Here is a 19,520-nt window from a genome sequence, read left to right as displayed (position 1 = left end):
CACAAATCCCATGTGAGCTTTGATTGGCTTTGGGTGTCTACTTCCCTTTGGCTCTTCTAAAAATCACAAGTGAAGTGATTCACCCAAGACTATTCAGAGCCAGGATTAAAACTCAGACTTTCCAATGGCCAGTGCCACCAGACTGGTTAATTCTCAGAAGCGCAGTAATGACTTCATGCACAAGAGCCATCCCGTTTCTAAGAAATTATGCTTTGGGTCAGGGGGAGTCAGCTCTGGGCATCTGGGGAGCTCCTTGGTGGCAGGGAGACTGTCACATGAAGTAAGAGAAAACGTGGAATGCTCTAAGACCATGGCTGTGCCACACACTGTCTTCATTGTGTGTGCCAGCAGCGGGTCCATCCCGTTTCATCCAGCCCTGTTTTCCTCCTGCTGAAAGCAGGATTTATCCTGAATTTCACTGAATTTTTAGAGTTGGAAGGGACCATAGAGATGATCTAGTCCAACTCCCCTGCTGAAGCAGGATTGCCTAGAGCTTGTCAGAGCATGTTACTCAGGAACAAGGTTTCTTGGCCTATGGTCCCAGGAGGGGGAGATGTTAATGCTGGTGGCACCAGAGAGTGGCTGACAGGGGGGTGACCTGGACAGAAACCTGGACTTTGCGTAGTTGTTACTAAAGGAAGAGGACGGTGGCAGTAATTTTGGAGATTTGATGGGCTTTGGTAGGTGAGAGTTAGACACAAGTATCAAAAACTAAATTTGGCTTCTCTTCAGCCTTTCCATGCTGGCCAAGGGCAGCAATGGATGGCTTTTGTGCGTGCCAGGGAAGGAATGCTCGTAATTTTGTATGCCTCAGGAACAGTCCAAGGTTTTTTGGAAGCTCTGTTAGACTTTCAGCTCACTCGTAATTACAGAGCTGCTTTCTCTGTGAGAAAGGTCTCCTCATGAAGCTTCCAGTTGCTTGAAACTTGCCTTATTTAAATATCTCATCTCAGGTGATCTTCTTGATCTGAGTTATGGTTTGGGTGTAAAATGTATGGATTAAGCTATGCTGAATTTAACAGATGTATTTTGTTTTGGTGTCTCTATAGTAGTTTGTGGAGGAAGGTGGAGAACGCTTAGGGAAGAGTCTCAGCTCCTGATGCTGAGAGGCTATTTCTGTTTGTACCCATAGAGAAGTTGCACCCATAGCTCTTGCATTACAGCCATAGTTTCTCCCTGCCTTAATGTTGCTACTGATACTTAAAAATCCTTCTCCAGCCTTTGAAAATCTACCCTACATCCTTTGTCCTTTATTCTCCCCTCCTGGATACCATAGGACCTTTAAAATAGGACCATAGGACCTGAGATTAGATCTCAGGAAGAATTTTTTTACTATGAGGGTGGTGAGACCCTGGAACAGGTTGCCCAGGGAAGTTGTGGATGCCCCATCCCTGGAGGGGTTTGAGGCCAGGCTGGATGGGGCTTGGAGCAACCTGCTCTAGTGGGAGGTGTCCCTGCCCAGGGCAGGGGGTTGGACCTGGATGGTCTTTGAGGTCCCTTCCAACCCAAACCATTTTATGATGCTATGATACTGTGTTTACTGTGTTGTTTGTCAGCAAGACCATTGCAGGAGTGAGGCCGTTCCGTTCCCTGGCTGTGTTATAGCGTAGACGTCCGAGCCAGCCTCTGAAACGTTATCAGGAATTATATAAATGACTGCGGTAAAGAAATGTTACGTGGGATAATTAACTGCGGTTATCCAGTTCCATGCTCTTACCGTGACTTTATTAAACCCAGATTGTGGAGAGAACCCAAGAATACGTGTGCTGACTTAGATTAGGCTTCCCGGTGAGGTTATTAAGATAGCGAGTCAGAAACGTTTCTAGTCTTGCAACGAAGCGTGCAGAAACGATGCCGGAGAGCAGAGAGGCCACTCTGACACCCCCGAAGAGCCACGGGACCCTCTCCTCTCTCTTCGCCCAGGGCCAGGTTCCCTGCCCTTTTTACCCCATGCACAGATTTCCTGACTAATTAGATCCATGGGAGCGTAGGTAACTGTCGTGTTTTGCACAGTTTCATACCTGCACGTTGGAAGACTAGGTATTCAGTGAAGAAAAAAATATGTGTGGGCAGTTTCTTTGTGCTAAACGTTTATCCTAGGGCTCCTCGGGACCAAGTGAGAACAGGGATGCCTTTTACAAAAAGTGCTGTGCAAATCCAGGGTAAGAGCTTACATGCTGAACAGATTAAATACAACGGAAAGGGATATCCACATACATGAAACATAATGAAGGGAGTAGCCGGTGAAGACACGATTAAAGTCAATAATTAGGGAAGGGAATTAGTTAGGTGAGTTAGTTGGCTAAGCTAGTTTTATACGTGCTGGAGATTTTTATTTTTTTTTATGCTTTTAGGCAGGCTCATTGCTGGAGTTGACAGCAGCTGTAGCTGAGAATGGTGGAGCACGAGCAGCACAGCACAGGTCTACTCCCTGAGGGGCTTTTCTTGACCTCCTGGGTTGGCCGTGAGAGGCAGGAACAGGGTCCAGCCTCTGGATTCCTCATTCCTTGGCTGCCCTGCTGAGACAGCCAGCAGAGGATAATGGGTTTTGGCCAGTAATGACCATCGTTAGGTCTGAACCTGTGACAGAGATGAAAGCCCACATATTCCATTCCCTGTACCCAATCCATCTCGCTCTCTGCCTTTAAAGGATTTAATTAAACATTGAATACAACTAACTGGAAATAGTCCTCTTCCTGGACGGTGCAGAATGAAATAGCACTTGACAGGAGAAGGCAGCACTCATGAGTGGATTAGAAGAGATTAATTTAGCAAAATTTTGATTTAACATTCTCTGTCTTGACAAAAGAATTCTTGGTCTTCTGCTTGCACCTATCATGAGACCTGTTTCAGATTTCAGACAAAATGTAGTAATCCCAGCAAGAGAGATACTGAGTGAGAGAAAAAGTCTTCATCTCCTAGATGTGATCCTTATTCCTTCATCTGTGCAGTTGGTGCTTACAAAATCAATGGCAACATCCTGTCTGCCCTGCTCTGCGAGTTGATTGAAAGTGCCTCCGAGATCTTCGCTTCTGAGTTAATCCTTTCACATATTGCTGTATCTTGTGGGTCCTAAAGGGAGTGGGAGCAGATCTGCATAGGCAGAGGCATCAAAATGAGCAGCCACATTTCTGGTATTTTTTTCATGTTTATTGGTTGGCAGAAAGGAAAAATAAAAGAACAAAAAGCAGCAGTGTTACCTCCTTTTTCTGTGTTAAATAAAGCCAAATAGGATGATGTTGAGAAAACAGAGCAAATCCATGGGTGCGTGAAGGAAGATAGGTTTCCAAGAAATACAGCATTACTGTAGTGCAATGGAAATTCCAAAATTTTATTTCTTTTATTACCATGCAAAACTATGTGGAACCTATTGCCAGCCCTGAAACATCAATTAACAAGTATTCTCATTTTCTACTAAACCTGATAGCCACTTCCTTTGTTTCCCTTTCAAAGACGATCATGAGCTTTCTTTAAAATGACATTTCTTGAGCTGGAGGTCTTTATTCACCCTTTTTTATTTCTTTTTACCTAACAGACTACTTCTTGACGCTGGACGAACCTATGAATAACATCACCACCACCCTCGGCCAGACGGCAGAGCTGCACTGCAAAGTCTCTGGCAATCCTCCTCCCACGGTCCGTTGGCTGAAGAACGACGCTCCGGTTGTCCAAGAGCCCCGGAGGATCTCCTTCCGTGCCACAAGCTACGGGTCTCGGCTGCGAATAAGGAACCTGGACACTACGGATACGGGCTACTTCCAGTGTGTGGCCACTAACGGCAGAAAGACTGTCTCTACAACTGGTGTGCTCTTTGTGAAATTCGGTACGTCACCTCCTGTGTCTCTTTGGTCTCTATGTGACCTCTCTTCGCCTCTTTTCTTTGAGAAATTGCAGTTTGCAGTATAGTTTGAGGGCATGTTAGTAAGATATATATATATACATATATATACACACACCTATTAGGTAAAATAAGCACGTTTTCTTCAAAGTCAAAGCTTACATTAAGATAACTGGCTTCAAAGCTGATCTTCAAACTGAGAGGATTCCAACCAAGAAGCAGGTTTTGCGTGTCTTCTCCACATTCAGAAGGAAACAACTCACTGAGTTGAAGATCTCTGCACAGGCTGTCCTTAGGAAAAGGACAAAAAAACACATGATGAATCATAGAATCACAGAATGGTTTGGGTTGGAAGGGACCTTAAAGCCCATCCAGTCCCATCTCCTGTCCTGTGCAGGGACACCTCCCACCAGATCAGGTTGCTCAAAGCCCCTTGCAGTCTGGTCCTTAACACTTCCAGATCCAGTTGATCCGTGTGATGAGTTTCATAGTCTTTTTTCATAAATCTTCCAAATTTTCTAAATTCTAATAAGAAATTACTCATTAGATGTTCTATTATAAGGCAGTTGTTGTCCTTTAGCCTGCATCTGAAATGTAGGAGATTTTTATCTGAGCAATGATACTTTTATAGGTGCTCTTGTTGAAAACAGTAAGCATCTTTCTTTTTTCTGACTGGAGCGATATTTAATCTCTCAATTCAGTTTCTGGAGCAAATACTCATTCGTATGAATGTCCCTGAAATCTGTTTCAGTTCTCCCAGTAGTTGAACTTGCGCTCCATCCTGCCCAGTCCCCCCAGTAGTTGCCCAAATAGAAGCAGGGAGGGCAGGAACAACGAAACCCTCCCAGCCAGAGCCCTCTGGGGCCACGGCACGTTTGATCCATGCATCTAAATCAGGCCTAGGGAGAATTCCCTGATAAATTATGAAGATTGATAGGGGGAAATGATGCTATTTTCCCCCAGTTATAGTTACAACATGCTTTGGTACAAGCCTCCCGTGGCTTGAATTGCAGGATGAGTGTCTCACCTGGTTATTGTCCTCGTCTACGGCGAAAATCATTGCTCCAGGATACGAGTCTTGTCTTTGGTACTGAAGAACTGCGACTCGTCTCTTAAACTGCATAAACCACATGCAACATGACAGACTGCTGCTTTTATCTTTTAAAAGGTTTTTCGAAAGCTTCCTGCTCTCTACCTCCCCATAACTCATCACGCTGTTTTTCTTCTGTCACTTTTCCAGGTCCCCCGCCAACAGCAAGTCCAGGATCATCGTAAGTTGTTTCATGTCTCTTATGTCGATTCATTAATCTTGCGTTTCGGCAGTCAGAAGTTCATTTTTCATGTTGTGTGACAGGAGCACTTTTACATTCCACTTTAAGTCAGATAGTATGGTAATTTATTGTAACGGAATTATCTGTCTCTTAGATGTATTTTCATGTTATCATGTCAACTCCTATTTCTTACACTAGACTTCTTAATTTCCGATATTATTACCTTTAGATCTTCTAGTGCCTTCAGTCTTTGAAGTGATTTCAGTGTACATACAGGTATGAGCAGAAACTGATTTTCATACATGTCACGGCCCAATCTGGAAAATATTTATCACTATAAGTAGATTTTACTACCTGGGGGCTTCTTACTGATTTTAAGGGGACTGATAGTCATGAGCGGTATTCTGTATCAATCTGTAGCTGTATTAGTAAACTGTCTTAGAAATGAGTTTTTGAAGATTGAGTACCTGGATGGAAAAACTGTCTGTTTTTATGAGAGCTCCCTGTATCCTGCTGGGTCTGAGCATTTGCCACATGGTTGTATTTTGGCAGCGGAGCTTCTGTCTTGGGTAGCTTTTGAGAATGTACATTTATCTTCCCCTCTAGTTTGAAGACACATGACCAAACTTGCTCACCTTTTATAGTCCCCTATTGTTTTCAAGTGTGATCTTCAGCTCTTCTGAAGTTTGAAATTAATTTTGTGATAGTGTGTCCGGTTTATTCAGATTGTACATGCATAGAACAGTGCTAAAACCTGCCTCTCCTGGTGAGGGAAGCTGCACTGTTAGAAGAGAAATACAGTACCAGCTAAAACTTAAAATGAAACTATTAATATGATGGCAAGGGGTGCAAAAGTTTGGGGATGTGAACGTTCCTGACTGTCCTTATAGAAGATGGTTTACAAAGTATTGCAGAGGGTATTAATTAGGGGAAGCATCTGACCACAAAAGGACATGCTAGGATGCCCTCTAATGGAACATCATAAAATGTATTTTTGTCTTCCCTTTTGAAGGTACCTGACACGAAGTAACGGCGTTTGTTTTGGAACTTAGACTCCTTTGCTCAGACTTAGACTTCTTTTTGTGATTGTGGTGGTCTGGGGAGGAGAGCTTCACGGTGCTGTGGGAAGCAGGGACTGTTGTGCTCTTTAGCAGTCTGGAGACTTAATTAATGAGTTGAGAAGACGTGTATTTTGTGTCTGCTTCCACCTAGTTCGGGGTTACCGAAATTTGTAAGGGTAAGGGACACGTCCTTGGTGGTCAGAAACCCTCAGCAGAGCAGTGTGAGCACAGAAAGCAGAGAGCTGTGCTGGAATTTCACTGTCTTGGCTACTCAGGATGGCCTCACTTTTTAAAAACAAAATAGGTTTGGGAGCCTTTTTCCCATTTTTCTTTCTGGCAGGGTTTTGGGGTGGCTTTTTTTTTGCCCACAACTTAACTAGCTAAAAGCCTCACCCAGTTACAGAGAGGTAACAACAAACGGTCCCTCTAATTCCATGAGTGTTGGGCTGAGCTCTGAGGTGGTGTCTACACAGCATCATCTGGAGCACAAGGAAAAAGAACAAATGTGTGTCAGAAGTGTTAGTTCAGAGACTAGGAGTTTTGGAGTATTACACTCCACCTGAGCTAAGCACCTTTATCATACCATAGCCCTGTCTTATTTTGTATGCAGATCCCATATATCCACAGAACAATTAATCACTGTTTTCTATATGCGCCATATCAAACATTAAATTGGTTTTATCTAAGATTTAATTTTGTTTTAAGCGTTCACTGCCCGTTGGCATGCACAGGTACAAAGAGCGTGAAAAGGTGAAAATAAAGTGCGGCTTCTTCTTTAATAGTTGACTTTATAATTGTGCCTTATAACTCTGTTACCACAAAAGACATTTAATCACACTTCATGTAGTGGGAGGTTGGGGGCTCTGTTTAGGAAGAGGTCACATTGTGTTAAACATTGGAGAGAAACGTCTCCAAAGAAATGTGCAGAGGGATCTCTGTTTTACCCAGTGGAGAACATTTACATTCCTGTAGAAGCAAAGCAGATTTAATCTGTGAAATAAGAGAATCAGGAAGGAGCTTATGAGAAAGAAATGATAAACTTGGAGCTCGTACTAAATTAGAGTTTGAAAAAAAAAGGTCAGTGTATGTTGTCTTGAACCTGGTTCATATCTGGTGCCAGTGGATTGAGTGCAAGAGCCTCATGGAGAGCAGAGGAGGGTCAGGTCCCGCTGCGCGAAGCGAAATCCAAAGAAATGGTATGTTGTGGAATGAGGGAGAGAAATTGCCTCGAAATCTGTTCCTCGCTGTGTGCTGTTCTTTCCATGCCAACAATATCTGGAGTATTGTATAGCCTGCTCGTGCGTAGCCTTCTCCCTCTACAAGTTGGCAACCTAATTCCTAGCTATGAAATGAATGAAAATGTGGTGGAAGTGCCTGTGGTAGGAGTGAGCCCACATCACAGAGGTTAAGTGTCATAAAACAGTGACATAAAACATTTGAAGGAATACTGGTTAAAGGCAGCAGTACTCTTCAGCACAGGGGAACAGAGCATTTTCTACAGCTCTGCTATATTTTCTCGTCTGAAACACAAATTTATTTAAGTTGTTACAGAGATTAAAATGTAATTTTTCTGGTATTTTGGTAGCAAATTTCTTTAAATATGAAGATAATTTAGATCCTGCTCCCTGTGAGACCCTCCGAATGCATCAGCCCTCAGAATGTGACATTGTTGCATAGTCTTGATGCCATTTTAGGACTCCTCGTTGGTGTCAGATAAGCAATAGGTACAGTCATGAGAAATACCTGCTTTTATTCTGTCAAAGTAACCCCATCCGTGCCAGGCTCAGTTTTCAAGTTTCCAGGGTGACAGATGTACTCCATGGGGAAACACTTCCTTCAAGGAATAGTCCTGGGAGCTGGGTTAGAAAACATCATCCTACCATTTCTTCAAAGCTTAGGGCATCAGTCCTGGTGCTTGGGGTAAACTGGCTGTTGGTCCGTGGGTCCAGCTGATTTTGGTTCCCCAAAATACCTTTTCGGGAACCTATATCTCTCTTCCCCTGCTGGGCAGGCTGGTGTTGCTCTGAACAAAGGGACAACCACCGTACGTCATCACAGGGACATATCTTATTATCTTACGGTGGGGGAGTATGGAAAGCACTTTGAAGGATGTTGTGGAGATGAAAATTCCTACTTGGGCAACGTTTGGGCCTTATCAGCTTGAGTTTCTTCTCCTAGGATAAGGCAATGAACAAAATCGATGGCAAGTAGCGGCCTTTCTCAGTGGGAGTACTTTTCCCATGTTGTCTTTATCAATCTACCATGAGGGGAAGGTTCTGTTTATTTAAGGATTTAATTTGAGGATCGTGTTTTTTAGAAAAAAATCCATATGCTCGGCATCTTTTCTCAGCAGAATTTATAGGTGCAGAGTTCTGCACTGATGGGATGGCAGAAAAATAGATGGGCCAACTGCAGCTCGGAAATAAAAAGGTGAAATGGATGATTTCTGGAAAAGAAGACGGGCAGTGCTAAATAACGTAATAATTACGTAATAACGTAATAATAACGTAATGATAGGACAAGGGGAAACGGTTTTAAATTGGAAGAAAAAAGATTCAGATTAGGCATCGGGAAGAAATTTTTTACTCTGAGGGTGGTGAGACACTGGAACAGGTTGCCCAGAGAAGCTGTGGATGCCCCATCCCTGGAGGTGTTCAAGGCCAGGCTGGATGGGGCCTTGAGCAACCTGCTCTAGTGGGAGGTGTCCCTGCCCAGGGCAGGGGGTTGGAACTGGATGATCTTTGAGGTCCCTTCCGACCCAAACCATTCTATGATTCATGTGTATGTTATATCCGTATCCTTTCTGCTTTCCTTAAGAGCCATTACAGTCAGCTGGAGCCAAAAGCCTGATTTGCAAATCAGCCTGAAGCAAAGGAAAGAAAGAACAGCAGAAACACAGCACTGCGGTCCGTAAGGAAATCCAGGATCTCGAGATCTTGGTGCAGTGAGAAGCACTGGCTGACCTGGACGTCCTTCCTTTAGCTCTCCTGCCTTTGGCAAATGTCAGCTTTAATAAAAGCCCTTATCTGCCAGGCCGTGGAGTTACATTCCATTAACGTGCTCTGCCGCGCTGTGGAGAACCTTTCCTTTAAAAAGTAAAAACAACCCACGCTCCCACTTTATAAATAAATCATTATTTTATCTTTGGTTTGGCCGGAAGGTGCTGCAGATAGAGCGGCGTGGTGAGCTGTGGGTGGAGAGTGCCCAGGGAGCGGGTGGCCGCGTCAGCTCCGGCTCTCGGGCTACTGGAATAGTTTCCGTAAAGTGGATGGTGTCAAGGGCACCTCCACAACCAGCAGGAGTCTGGGGGGAAGGGGGGGACACCTCATCTGGCAGATAAGCCAGGTCCTGCTGGCTCTTGGTGTAAAAAGTCTCCATCGGCTGATTTAGCCGCTTCTAAATTGGAATTTATGAATGCAAACTCCAGTTGAATTCATTGACTAATGGGAAGAAGGTCAAAGAGAGCATTTTGCTAAATTCACTCTTTTCCAGCGTGTGTCGGTGTATACTTGTGCGTTGTGTATTTCAGTGTGTATATATATATATTGTACACCCACTATATAGATACATATAGTGTACACATATATATTCATGGCTGTAGCCACCGTGTCTAAAAAGTTCCTGAAAGACCATAACTTTAACATTATTTTTGAAGTTCCTATGCTTGACTTCACTTTGAAACTCACTTTTTATCATGATCCCTGGCAAGGTTTGGACCTTTTAAGAAAGTAGAAGTGTGTATCTTAACCTCAGGTCTCTCCGGTTGCTACAGAGATCGAAATCAGAAAGGGCTGAGGTCAGAGCACAGCAGATTCCTGCAGATGAGAGAATTTAATATAACAATAGAGATACTTTGGCCTGGAAAATGATTGCGTGCCCAATCTTTTCCATTATTATTGTCCTTTTTTTCTCATTCTGTATTTTTTCCACTACCTGGAGCGATGGCCTTGTGCTTGCCCTCAACTTCACCCACTCCAGGAGAAATCCCAGCACAAGTCACTGAAATTCAAGGAGGTGGAGCAAAGTTGCACTCTGTTCAAGAACTGCCACAAAAGCCACAGTGGGAAAGAAAAGAAAAATGCTATTTTTACCTTTTTTTACATGGTTCGGTCTAAAAGCGAGCTAGACAAACCCTGCTGGAGCGTGGTCCAGTGGGAAGAGTTCAGGAAAGTGCTCTGTATCTTCATAGAATGGTTTGGGTTGGAAGGGACCTTAAAGATCATCAAGTTCCAGCACCCTGCCCTGGGCAGGGACACCTCCCCCTCCAACATGTTGTCAGAGATGTACAAAAACAATTTGTTGTGTCGTGAGCACGTTTCAAAAAGGCTTAACCCACAGGTGAGATTACTTCACTCAACAATGCAGACTTTTGACTTTATTACAGTGGAGAAGTTGGAAGAACAGCGTGGTTGGCACCTCCTGGAAGTGTATGTTCGCAAGATGTGGTGGTTTTGGGTTTTAGAGGAGAAAAATGTCTAACTCATCGATGTTGCTGCTCTTGGATATGCAGTGGTTACCGCGGGGCAGAGGGACAATGGAGTGAATGTGGATCAGGCAGGATGTGTGTACCACGGACTGGCACCTCCCGAGTACAGTTTATGCAGTCCTTGTGTCAGGATTGCTCTTGAGCAGTCCTTTTGTTCTCAACAGAGCCTTTTCTATATATATAACCCAAATATGGTATTGTTTTGTTCTTTATTTAACCACTGGGAATGAGGAGAGGAGGAAAAGAGGAGAGGAGAGGGCTGTAATTTTAAAGGGCATTTGATTCATAAAATCAAATGGGGTTTGTGATTCCCAGAAATAGCTTGCAAGGCTTGTGAAACCACAGGCCCCACAGGATTCTCCCATCCTCTTTTTCAGTGATTAAGATTTTTTTATTTTTTTTTAAAGTTAAACACATCTGGGTTTTTTAGTAAAACAGATCTTTTATACAGTGGCTCCGTGTGGCTGGATGTCAGCGTGGTTCCTTCAACGAGAAAACGCGTAACCACTGGCCGACGTCCAGGTGAGACTTGGCCAACTGTTTATTTGATGGTGGCTTTCATGGAGTTAACAAGGAGACTTTCCCCTTTTGGTTGTAGAAGGTAAATTTTATAGAAGAAAAGATGCCAATAAAAGAGGCAAGAGTAGATTCATGGGAGTGCAGCATCCTGAGATCCATCTCCCTGCTGGTTCTCACCATCCATCCACAGCACCCCGGGGCTCCTACACCCATGCTGGGCACCATCCTGGACCTCCAGGGTCTTGGTGAAGGAAGACTGTTTGATTTCCAGTCCTGTAACGTGTTTTGTGGCCATCACAGAAACTACCTCAGTGGAAATTTTGAAGGAGGACTGAATGCAAGTCCCAGGAGCTTTGGCGCGGGGTCTTTTACAGCCCCGCTGTGTGTTGGTGCAACAGCTTGTATGTTCGGCCTAGAGGAGCTAAGACGCAAACCCGAAGTGGGATATTCTATGTGGAGGCCAACATAAATATATCCGTGCAAAAAAATCATGCGGTATGAAGATGGAGTCTGAGTGGCTGATGCTGACAGAAACCATGTTACGTTCTGTTGCATTACTTCATTTGAGTGAAAATAATACTCCCTTAGTTTTGCCAGGGCCTGAGGGTCGGATTATCTGCTGTGAGCATGCCAGTGGTGGAAATGAAGTGTCTCCTGGGAGGGCAGGACTTGTCCTCTTCACTGGGGCTTTGATCTGGTGCTTACTTATCTGCTGTGCCACTGTCTCACCTTTTCCCTTGCTCTGATTTATTCTGCTGGGGTTTTCTTTGCGACGTTCCTGTAGCGTCGCGGGCAGTGAGGTGACTGCTGAGACACTGGGTTGTACGGTTTGGGAGGGGACGTGCTCTTGGGACCTTCTGGAACAAGCAAAAATAAATGAAAACCGCTGGGTAAATGCAGTATAGAATTTAGGAAGCCATATTTGTGTCTTGTGTTAAATGAATTGGCTACAGACAATATTCTAGTGCAATTTATCTACCTCAGCATACTTTTGTAGCTAAATATACACATTATCTGAGAATCCCAGGATCCTTTGCCTCTTTACCTCCTCTTATCTCCCAGACCACATACGGGAAATTGAGCCAGAGTGAGATTAAAGGTGTGTTTCAGTTGCCTTCACTCCAGTTATTTGTGCCACGCTGGTCACCTTCTCTGGGTTTGACACCCTGGGGGGACGTGACCAAGCGATGGAATGTGCAGCCTGTAATGAAATGGAGAATTGAGCTCTGTCTGTGGAGGAACAGGCCAAATCCTGAGCCACGGGGTTATTGTTCTTTCTGCTGCAGTCCTGCAACTTCTGCGGGTTTTTGTGTGAGCAATGCTGCAAAAATCCCAGTTCTTTGCCACAGAGCTCTTACCCCAGCTCTTGCTAATGAAGTGGGTTAAATTGTATTTTGTTATGCTGGGGTAAGTCTACAGAAAAGAAGCTGGCCTGTAGTTTGGAGAAAGGTTAACATTAGAAAGTGCTTTTCGCTTTCGAAAGGGTATCTGATAAATATTATTGCGAATTTTAGCTGAAGTGCTCCACTCTTATCTGCCTGCAGTGCAAACAGAAAGCCCTTCTGTCTTCATGTGGCACAAAGGAAAGGTATGACACAACATGGAGACATAGTTGTATTATCTGAAAACAAATTAATTAGGCTGATGTCAATATTTTTTTAAGTGGGGAGGGAAAAATGAGTAAAGTACATTATGACTTGGGAGCCAGAGCTCCCTAATGCATTTTTGTAATGCGAGGGAAAAGACAATGTGCTGTTAAGAGCTGGATTTGTTTTCATTCTGCACAGGATCACCCATAGCAACTACGTATGCAAATAAATGTTTGGTATAGAAATGGCCTTTGCAGAATGCTACAGCCAGTAGTTGAAGAGTATTTGTACTTCTATTTCTACGAGGCTTTAATACAACCCAGTGGTATGGTCAGTAATGCCTGATGCTGCAGAAGGGATTTGTAGCAGGACAGTCCCACCCCCTGCCCTGGGCAGGGACACCTCCCACCAGCCCAGGTGGCTCCAAGCCCCCTCCAACCTGCCCTTGAACCCCTCCAGGGATGGGGCAGCCACAGCTTCTCGGGGCAACCTGGGCCAGGCTCTCACCACCCTCCCACCAAACAAGTTCTTCCCCACATCTCAGCTCCATCTCCCCTCTTGCAGGGTCCAACCCTTCCCCCTCCTCCTAGGGCTCCCCTCCCTCATCCAGAGTCCCTCCCCAGCTTTCCTGGAGCCCCCCTTCTTGAGGGACTGGAAGGGGCTGGAAGGTCTCCCCGGAGCCTTCTCTTCTCCAGGCTGAACCCCCCAACTCTCTCAGCCCCCCCTCCCAGCAGAGGGGCTCCAGCCCTCCCAGCATCTTCATGACCTCCTCTGGTCCCTCTCCAACAGGTCCATGTCCTTCCTGTGCTGTTCCCAGCACAATTCCCACTGCAGATCCAAAATGAGGAAAAAGAGAGTATGTACAGTGAATTTTATACACTGAAAGAGTTTCTCAACGTGCCCGCAGAGGAGAGGAGGAGGCAGGCAGGGTGGGTTGTGTGTGTATTACAACCCACAGTGGAAGTGAAGATGAAAATGTCAAATTGCTTTTACTTAGGAAGCACTCAGCTTTCAGCATTTTGGAAATACTGGATCTGGTTTTGTACCTTTTTATATTCCACTGCTTTTTAGGATGTTAACATAGCCTTGCTGCAGGAGTCCTGTTGCACTGAGCTTGTTTGACCATGTTTGCTAAATGCTGAGGATAACACTGAAAGCTGAATTTACTCATAAATACTTTATGTATTCAGAAGTACTCATAAGTACTTTATAAAGATACCTTATTGTCATTTTTTAACGCTGTGGATCTAGGGTAACTTCAAACCCCATGCAGGAACCTGGGGGGGCAGAGACATAAAGTGCAAGTAGAGGACAGATTTTCCTTTCTCTAATTGGTTGTCTCAGTTGTCAGTGTTTGCACAAACACTTAAAGAAATCCTGTAATTATATAATTTTACCCTGAGTTACAGACTGTGTGCGTATTTTCCTGATTTACTTAAAAACGAGCAAAGTGAGGATCATTTTGAAATTTCTTCTGTTTGGCAACAGAAAGGGGGAAAAAAAAATCAGGAAAGGCTGAAAAGTTGCATGACTGACCCTGATCAGCTCCTGCAGCCCTGGGGGTGTTGTGTTTATGGAGATAATTCTTTAGTTGCTGCAAAAAAAAAAAAAAGAAAGAAAGATCATTCCGCACAGTTGGCAATCTGTGTCTAAGTCTGATAATAAACTGAGTCTTGTGAGTTAAACCACAGAGTCAGACCTGCCAAGTGTTGTTCCTATTAATGCTGTAGATCCTTAATGTCACACGGAGGCCTTTTTCCCACTGAACTCCTGGCAGAAGCTGTCTGGGTAGGAGTTCAATCCACCCCAGGACAGAAGACCCGAGCTACTAAAGCTCCACATTAAGGCTGCAGCTAAGACTGTTTGGAAAAAAGTATTGGAATTGATTAAAAATACTGAGCCTTCTGTATTTGGGTTTATTCCATGTTGAAATGAAGCTGAGACTATCAAGAGTTCTTCTCAGAAAATGAAAGTTGTGTAGCCCCTAGCCTGGGATGTACTCACTTGAGAGGAGGAAGATGCTGGGGCTGCCTTGGAGCAGAGATATAACCTGGTTTTCCCATATTTCATGTGGTCATTCCAGATAACAGCTACTTTGAGGCCAACCCAAAAGCTCCTTCTGGAGCTGCTGAAAGATTGCAGCAGCAACTTCATCCAAACCGCTGTGTTTCTGTGAAACGTTCCAGGTTTCAGAAGACGATGTTTTCTCTCCAAGACCATTTTCATCAAAAAAAAAAAAATAATTCTCATTTAGCTCTAATCGTAAGGGCAATTTAAATGACTTACAAGGAATTCTTTGAGCCCGAAGGCTGTGAGGCAAGATCTGACAATATTACAATTAATTTCACCCTTCCTGGGCCGGGTCAGGTTACAGCACTGGCTAAACAGAGCCTGTCTTTGTGCTGCTTTATTTTGGAAAGGACTTGCCCTGAATGTATGTCTTGTCCTCAAAGAGAGCAAATAAAAAAATATGGTTTAGAGTGTCTGTGATTCGCCTGGGATTAGACCTGATTTGGGTTAGGCTCGGACAACATGGTAGCTTGAAGTTTCTGGCAGAGATTATTAGTCTGTTGTTTTATTTGTATTTACAGCACAGGACCTTCTTCAATGGCTCTTCATCTAAGAATTGCTAAAATAGAGATGGGTTTTGGGGAAGAACGGCGTATTTGACAATGTAGCCATCTCCTTCCCAGTCCTAGGCTTTTGGAGCTTTCTATTATATTTTGAGGGTTTGCAGGTCTATCTTAAAAAAAAATAATAAAACCACCAAAAAGCTAAAGCACTGGAAACCAACCTCCTTGATTTCCTTTCCCACCAGCCAGTGGTGGGATTGCAGGAGAATACATTACTTGGGTCTCTTTTGTCTGGCTGTTGGCTCCTCAGCACTATTGCCCACTGTGTACGGGTGTTACTTCTGGGGAGGTGGGTGTAAAGGGCTTTAGGTGTAGGAGGAAAGAAGGGAAATATTTGTATTATGTGTATAAAATGATTTCTAGCTGTCATGGAATGAGTTAAGCGTGACTAAGTCAGAAAACTAACCAATGAAATTGTGAGTCAGTCATCTTTATTATGATTTTCTGGTCTTGGACAGCCTGGTTTTACTTAAAAACCTGGAGCTTCTGGTGGCTCAGTTTCCTTACAGCACTTTCCTGGGTTTCTGACCGATTCTGACACAGCCAGGGGAGTTGGTCAGCTGTTAAGGGGTGAAATAAGGAAATAGTCAAACATTTCAGAAACCAGTTAATGTCTGAGGTCATCTCCAAGGTACAGGGAGATGACTCCTGCGCCGTAACACCTTTAATTATAAGGAAAACCCTATTTAAAGGCCTATAACGTTTCTGTGGTTGTAATAAAATATCCTGCATAACCAGGTAGTAAAACCTCAGTGGGCAAATCTCAATCTCTTTCTCATTTTGTTCTCCTTCAGTGCCCAGCTGTTGTTGATATTCCTTAACCAAATCCTCTTCTGCTATTTTGGGGTTGTGTCGATGGGGAACCAAGAAAAGGAGGAGCAATGAGGGCTCTGTCGGAGGTTCGTCAGATCGTTCCGGCGTGCGATGGCTCGACTCCGGGCAACACTTCAAGAGGGTTTTTTTGTTTTATCTGCTCAGCTGCCAGCCTCGCCGGCAGCGGGCTGAAAAGGGAATTAAGATGAAACATCTGAAACGTTGGAGTAGCGAAAGCTCCGGCGGCTTGTGGTAGCAATTATTCAAGAGAATAAAAAATAGTAATAGTAATAATGATAATTACGGTGTGGCAAACGAAGCATGGGTAGTGGGAGGGGGAGAGGCGGTGTCTGTGGCCTGTGCCTGATGGATTTTTTTCCGGTCTTGGGCTCTCTTTCACCCACGTGAAAAGTCATCTCTGGCCATATGTAGCCTCCTTCTTCCTGCCCCCCCTCCCATGGGCACTTTATGCTTCTCCTCCCCCTTCAGATGGACTTGGCACCAAACCTTTGCTTTTTCCCTAATGAGACATCCCAGGATGGGGTCCCAGAGCCGTGTGCTGGACCACTGCTTGTCCCTCAAGCTGCCCAGGCAGCTGCAGATTTTCCTTCCTTAAGCAGCCCCCATGTGTCTTCAGATCTTCTGGTTTCATAAATCGTTCAGTGATTATGGGGTGTTTCTCCTTCCACTTTGAATAGAACCATGGACTTGTAGAATTGTCAAGGTTGGAAGGGACCTTATGATCATTGAGTCCAACCATCCACCCAGCACTGCCCAAACCCCCACAGACCCACGTCCCTCAGCACCTCGTCTGCCCGGCTTTTAAATACCCCCAGGGATGGTGATTCCACCAGTGCCCTGGGCAACCTCCTCCAAAGTGTAATGTTGGAAGGAACAGTCCTCATCCCAGACTAACAGTGGGGCTCCTTGTGAGGACGTGTCAATCATGCCAGGCTCAACTCAAGAGTTTACCCTGGGCTTCTACAGTCTTTAGGAGAACCAGTGGTTTTAAGCGTGGGCCTTACAATCTAGTAAAGACATGAGAAATGGGAATAAATCTGTGTTGACCCAGGGTGCTTTCACTGCTGCAGTATGGTGTAAAACCTTCAGAATGAGTTTTTCCTATAAAGATAACATCGTTGAGCTGCCCGCCTGTACGTAGTTACCTACTCAATAGCAATTTGTGTGACTTCATCACAAAATCATTAAGTGCAAGGAAGAAGATCATAAGGTGTTACATTATTTATCCTGATAATTGAAAACACCCCTGATGCTCTGGCTTTGGCCGTTCAAAGCAATAACACTGAGCGACTTCAAATACTGTAAAAGGAGTTAATCTTCGATTTCAGAATGTGTCAGGTTTATTGATCTTGTTAACAGGAAAATCTGTGTGGTTACCTCAATGGGGAAAGAAAGTGGTTATCATCTGACCTGTTACTTGTTGGATGCTGCTATTGATGCCCGAGCCAACAAAGATCCGTGTTAAGCAAAAATTAATCACAAATGTTACCCTGCCATAGTTTTCCAGGCAAATTTCTCATGTCAGTAAATTTACTTTAAACAAATACATTTTCTCTCACTCCTGATTTTACCCGAGATGAATGGGCACATTCTTTTGCCACAGTTCTGCCTGGCAATTAGCATTGAGAACACTTAGCAAGCTGATCCCCTTTCAAGGTTCACAGCTAGTTCAGAGATTTGGAGGGTTTAGAGGTGAGACGAGACCTTCCCAGTCCTCCATGGAGCCATCCCAGGGACTGTACAGGCTGTAGTACTTCTCTCGTGTATGTTATGTTCCAAATCCAGTGGTTTTGAATTAACAAGGGCACATCCTTGGGGGAAAAAAAAAAGAGAAAAAAAAAAAAGAAGTGTCATGTTGATTTTATCTGTCTTTAACTTCTGAACAAGCTTGTGCCATGTCACGTCAAATGCCTTTATAAGATTCTAAATATACAAACATTGTTATCTTTACAACCCAACTCCGGACTTCGCCAGAGCACGTCTGAGAGGTCTCTTTTCCGTAAGCTCCTGGGAATTGCCACCGGCTCTGTTACTGCCTCAAATCCGGCGTTGTTTGGGCTTCCTTTCAGCCATCGCACTGTTTTGTCTTGGGTGGTGTAAGGCTGGCAGATGTGGAGTCACTTGGGTCATTCCACCGCGTACGTGAGGGCTCTCGGGCGGTTGGGTGAGTCAACAGATCATGGGAACATTGTCTTTTACAGTTTTTGGGTGCAAGACCACGACGCTGTCTTGACCCACCTGTGTTTAAAAGATCTGGTTTTGGTAGGTCCTGCCTAATGTCTTCTTTAGTTACTTTTCGAATATTTTGCTGTATTTATATGATAGGTCCCTAATGTCTTCTTTAGTTACTTTTCGAATAGAAACTATTTTGCTGTATTTATATGATAGGTAAATAAGTGCATTTTCTCTGCCTTATTGTTGACAGTTCTGCCATTTCTATCATGTCAGAAACAACTATGAATTATAGCTGAATCTCTTCATCTTGGACCTAAAAGCATACTGAAAGCCTCTTAGGTGCTTTTGGCATCTATGCTGCTTTCAGAAATCTCCTTGTCTGACTTTTCGTAATTTTTTAGCATCTATTTAAAATTTGGTGGTGTCAGTTTTTCCTCCTCCATGGATGCAAATTAGCCCAGGCACAAGGAGCAGGTGAGGATTTGACCTTCCGTGAGGGCACCGTCTTTCGTAGATTTGAAAGGAACAGAAGATAATGAGAGAAAATGTTATCTTAGCAGTGATAGATGTGAAGGAATGATCTGGAGAGTGTTTGCTTTGCGCCGGGAGCTGTGTTTGGGGCAATAATTGGCGTCAGGATCTGCGACTGTTTCAGGATCTCAGCTGTTAAGGGATGAACCCAAATCCATGCATTTCTGCGGAGCTGCTCCGTATTTTTCCTCAGTGAGAATAACCCAGGAATGTTACTCCATCCTTGGCCTATAAGGCATTTTGTGTGAGACAAAATTGGCAGTCGTGGTCGTGCCAAAATAAAGTTCCTCGACTGGATAAAAGGAGCAAGGGTATAAAAATACCAGCGTTTCCTTTGATTTTTGCTTCACACACACTGTGCGTAAATGGTGTTGCTGCATGGATGGTATGTGTGCGTGCCTTTTTAAATGGTGGTTGGCTTAATCCTTACTTAATTTTTTTATGCAGTTGTAAAATACATGTTTTATATTACCAGACCACGATAAGAGTTAGTGTTGATACGAACCAGCCTTTCACCTACTCAAAGGTAAAAAAAACAGCTTTTAGATGTGATAAAGTGTAACTGCAGAAGTATGTACGGGAC

The 19,520-nt window shown here is 44.1% G+C and overlaps 1 protein-coding gene across 1 annotated transcript in view; it reads left to right on the top strand.

Moving 5' to 3' along the window:
- ROR1 (receptor tyrosine kinase-like orphan receptor 1) overlaps positions 1-19,520 on the top strand; it is a 61,099-nt gene that overhangs the window by 9,965 nt on the left and 31,614 nt on the right. Inside the window, exons 2-3 of the mRNA XM_014938893.1 lie at positions 3,536-3,823; positions 5,079-5,109. Coding sequence (XP_014794379.1) covers positions 3,536-3,823; positions 5,079-5,109 — 319 coding nt within the window. The remainder of the gene's footprint in view (positions 1-3,535; positions 3,824-5,078; positions 5,110-19,520) is intronic.

The sequence above is a fragment of the Calidris pugnax genome, unplaced genomic scaffold (genome assembly GCF_001431845.1).
Source record: "Calidris pugnax isolate Ruff unplaced genomic scaffold, ASM143184v1 scaffold18, whole genome shotgun sequence".
NCBI lineage: Eukaryota > Metazoa > Chordata > Aves > Charadriiformes > Scolopacidae > Calidris > Calidris pugnax.
The sequence above is the reverse complement of the archived record's forward strand: the minus strand, read 5'-3'. Positions and strand labels throughout refer to the sequence as shown.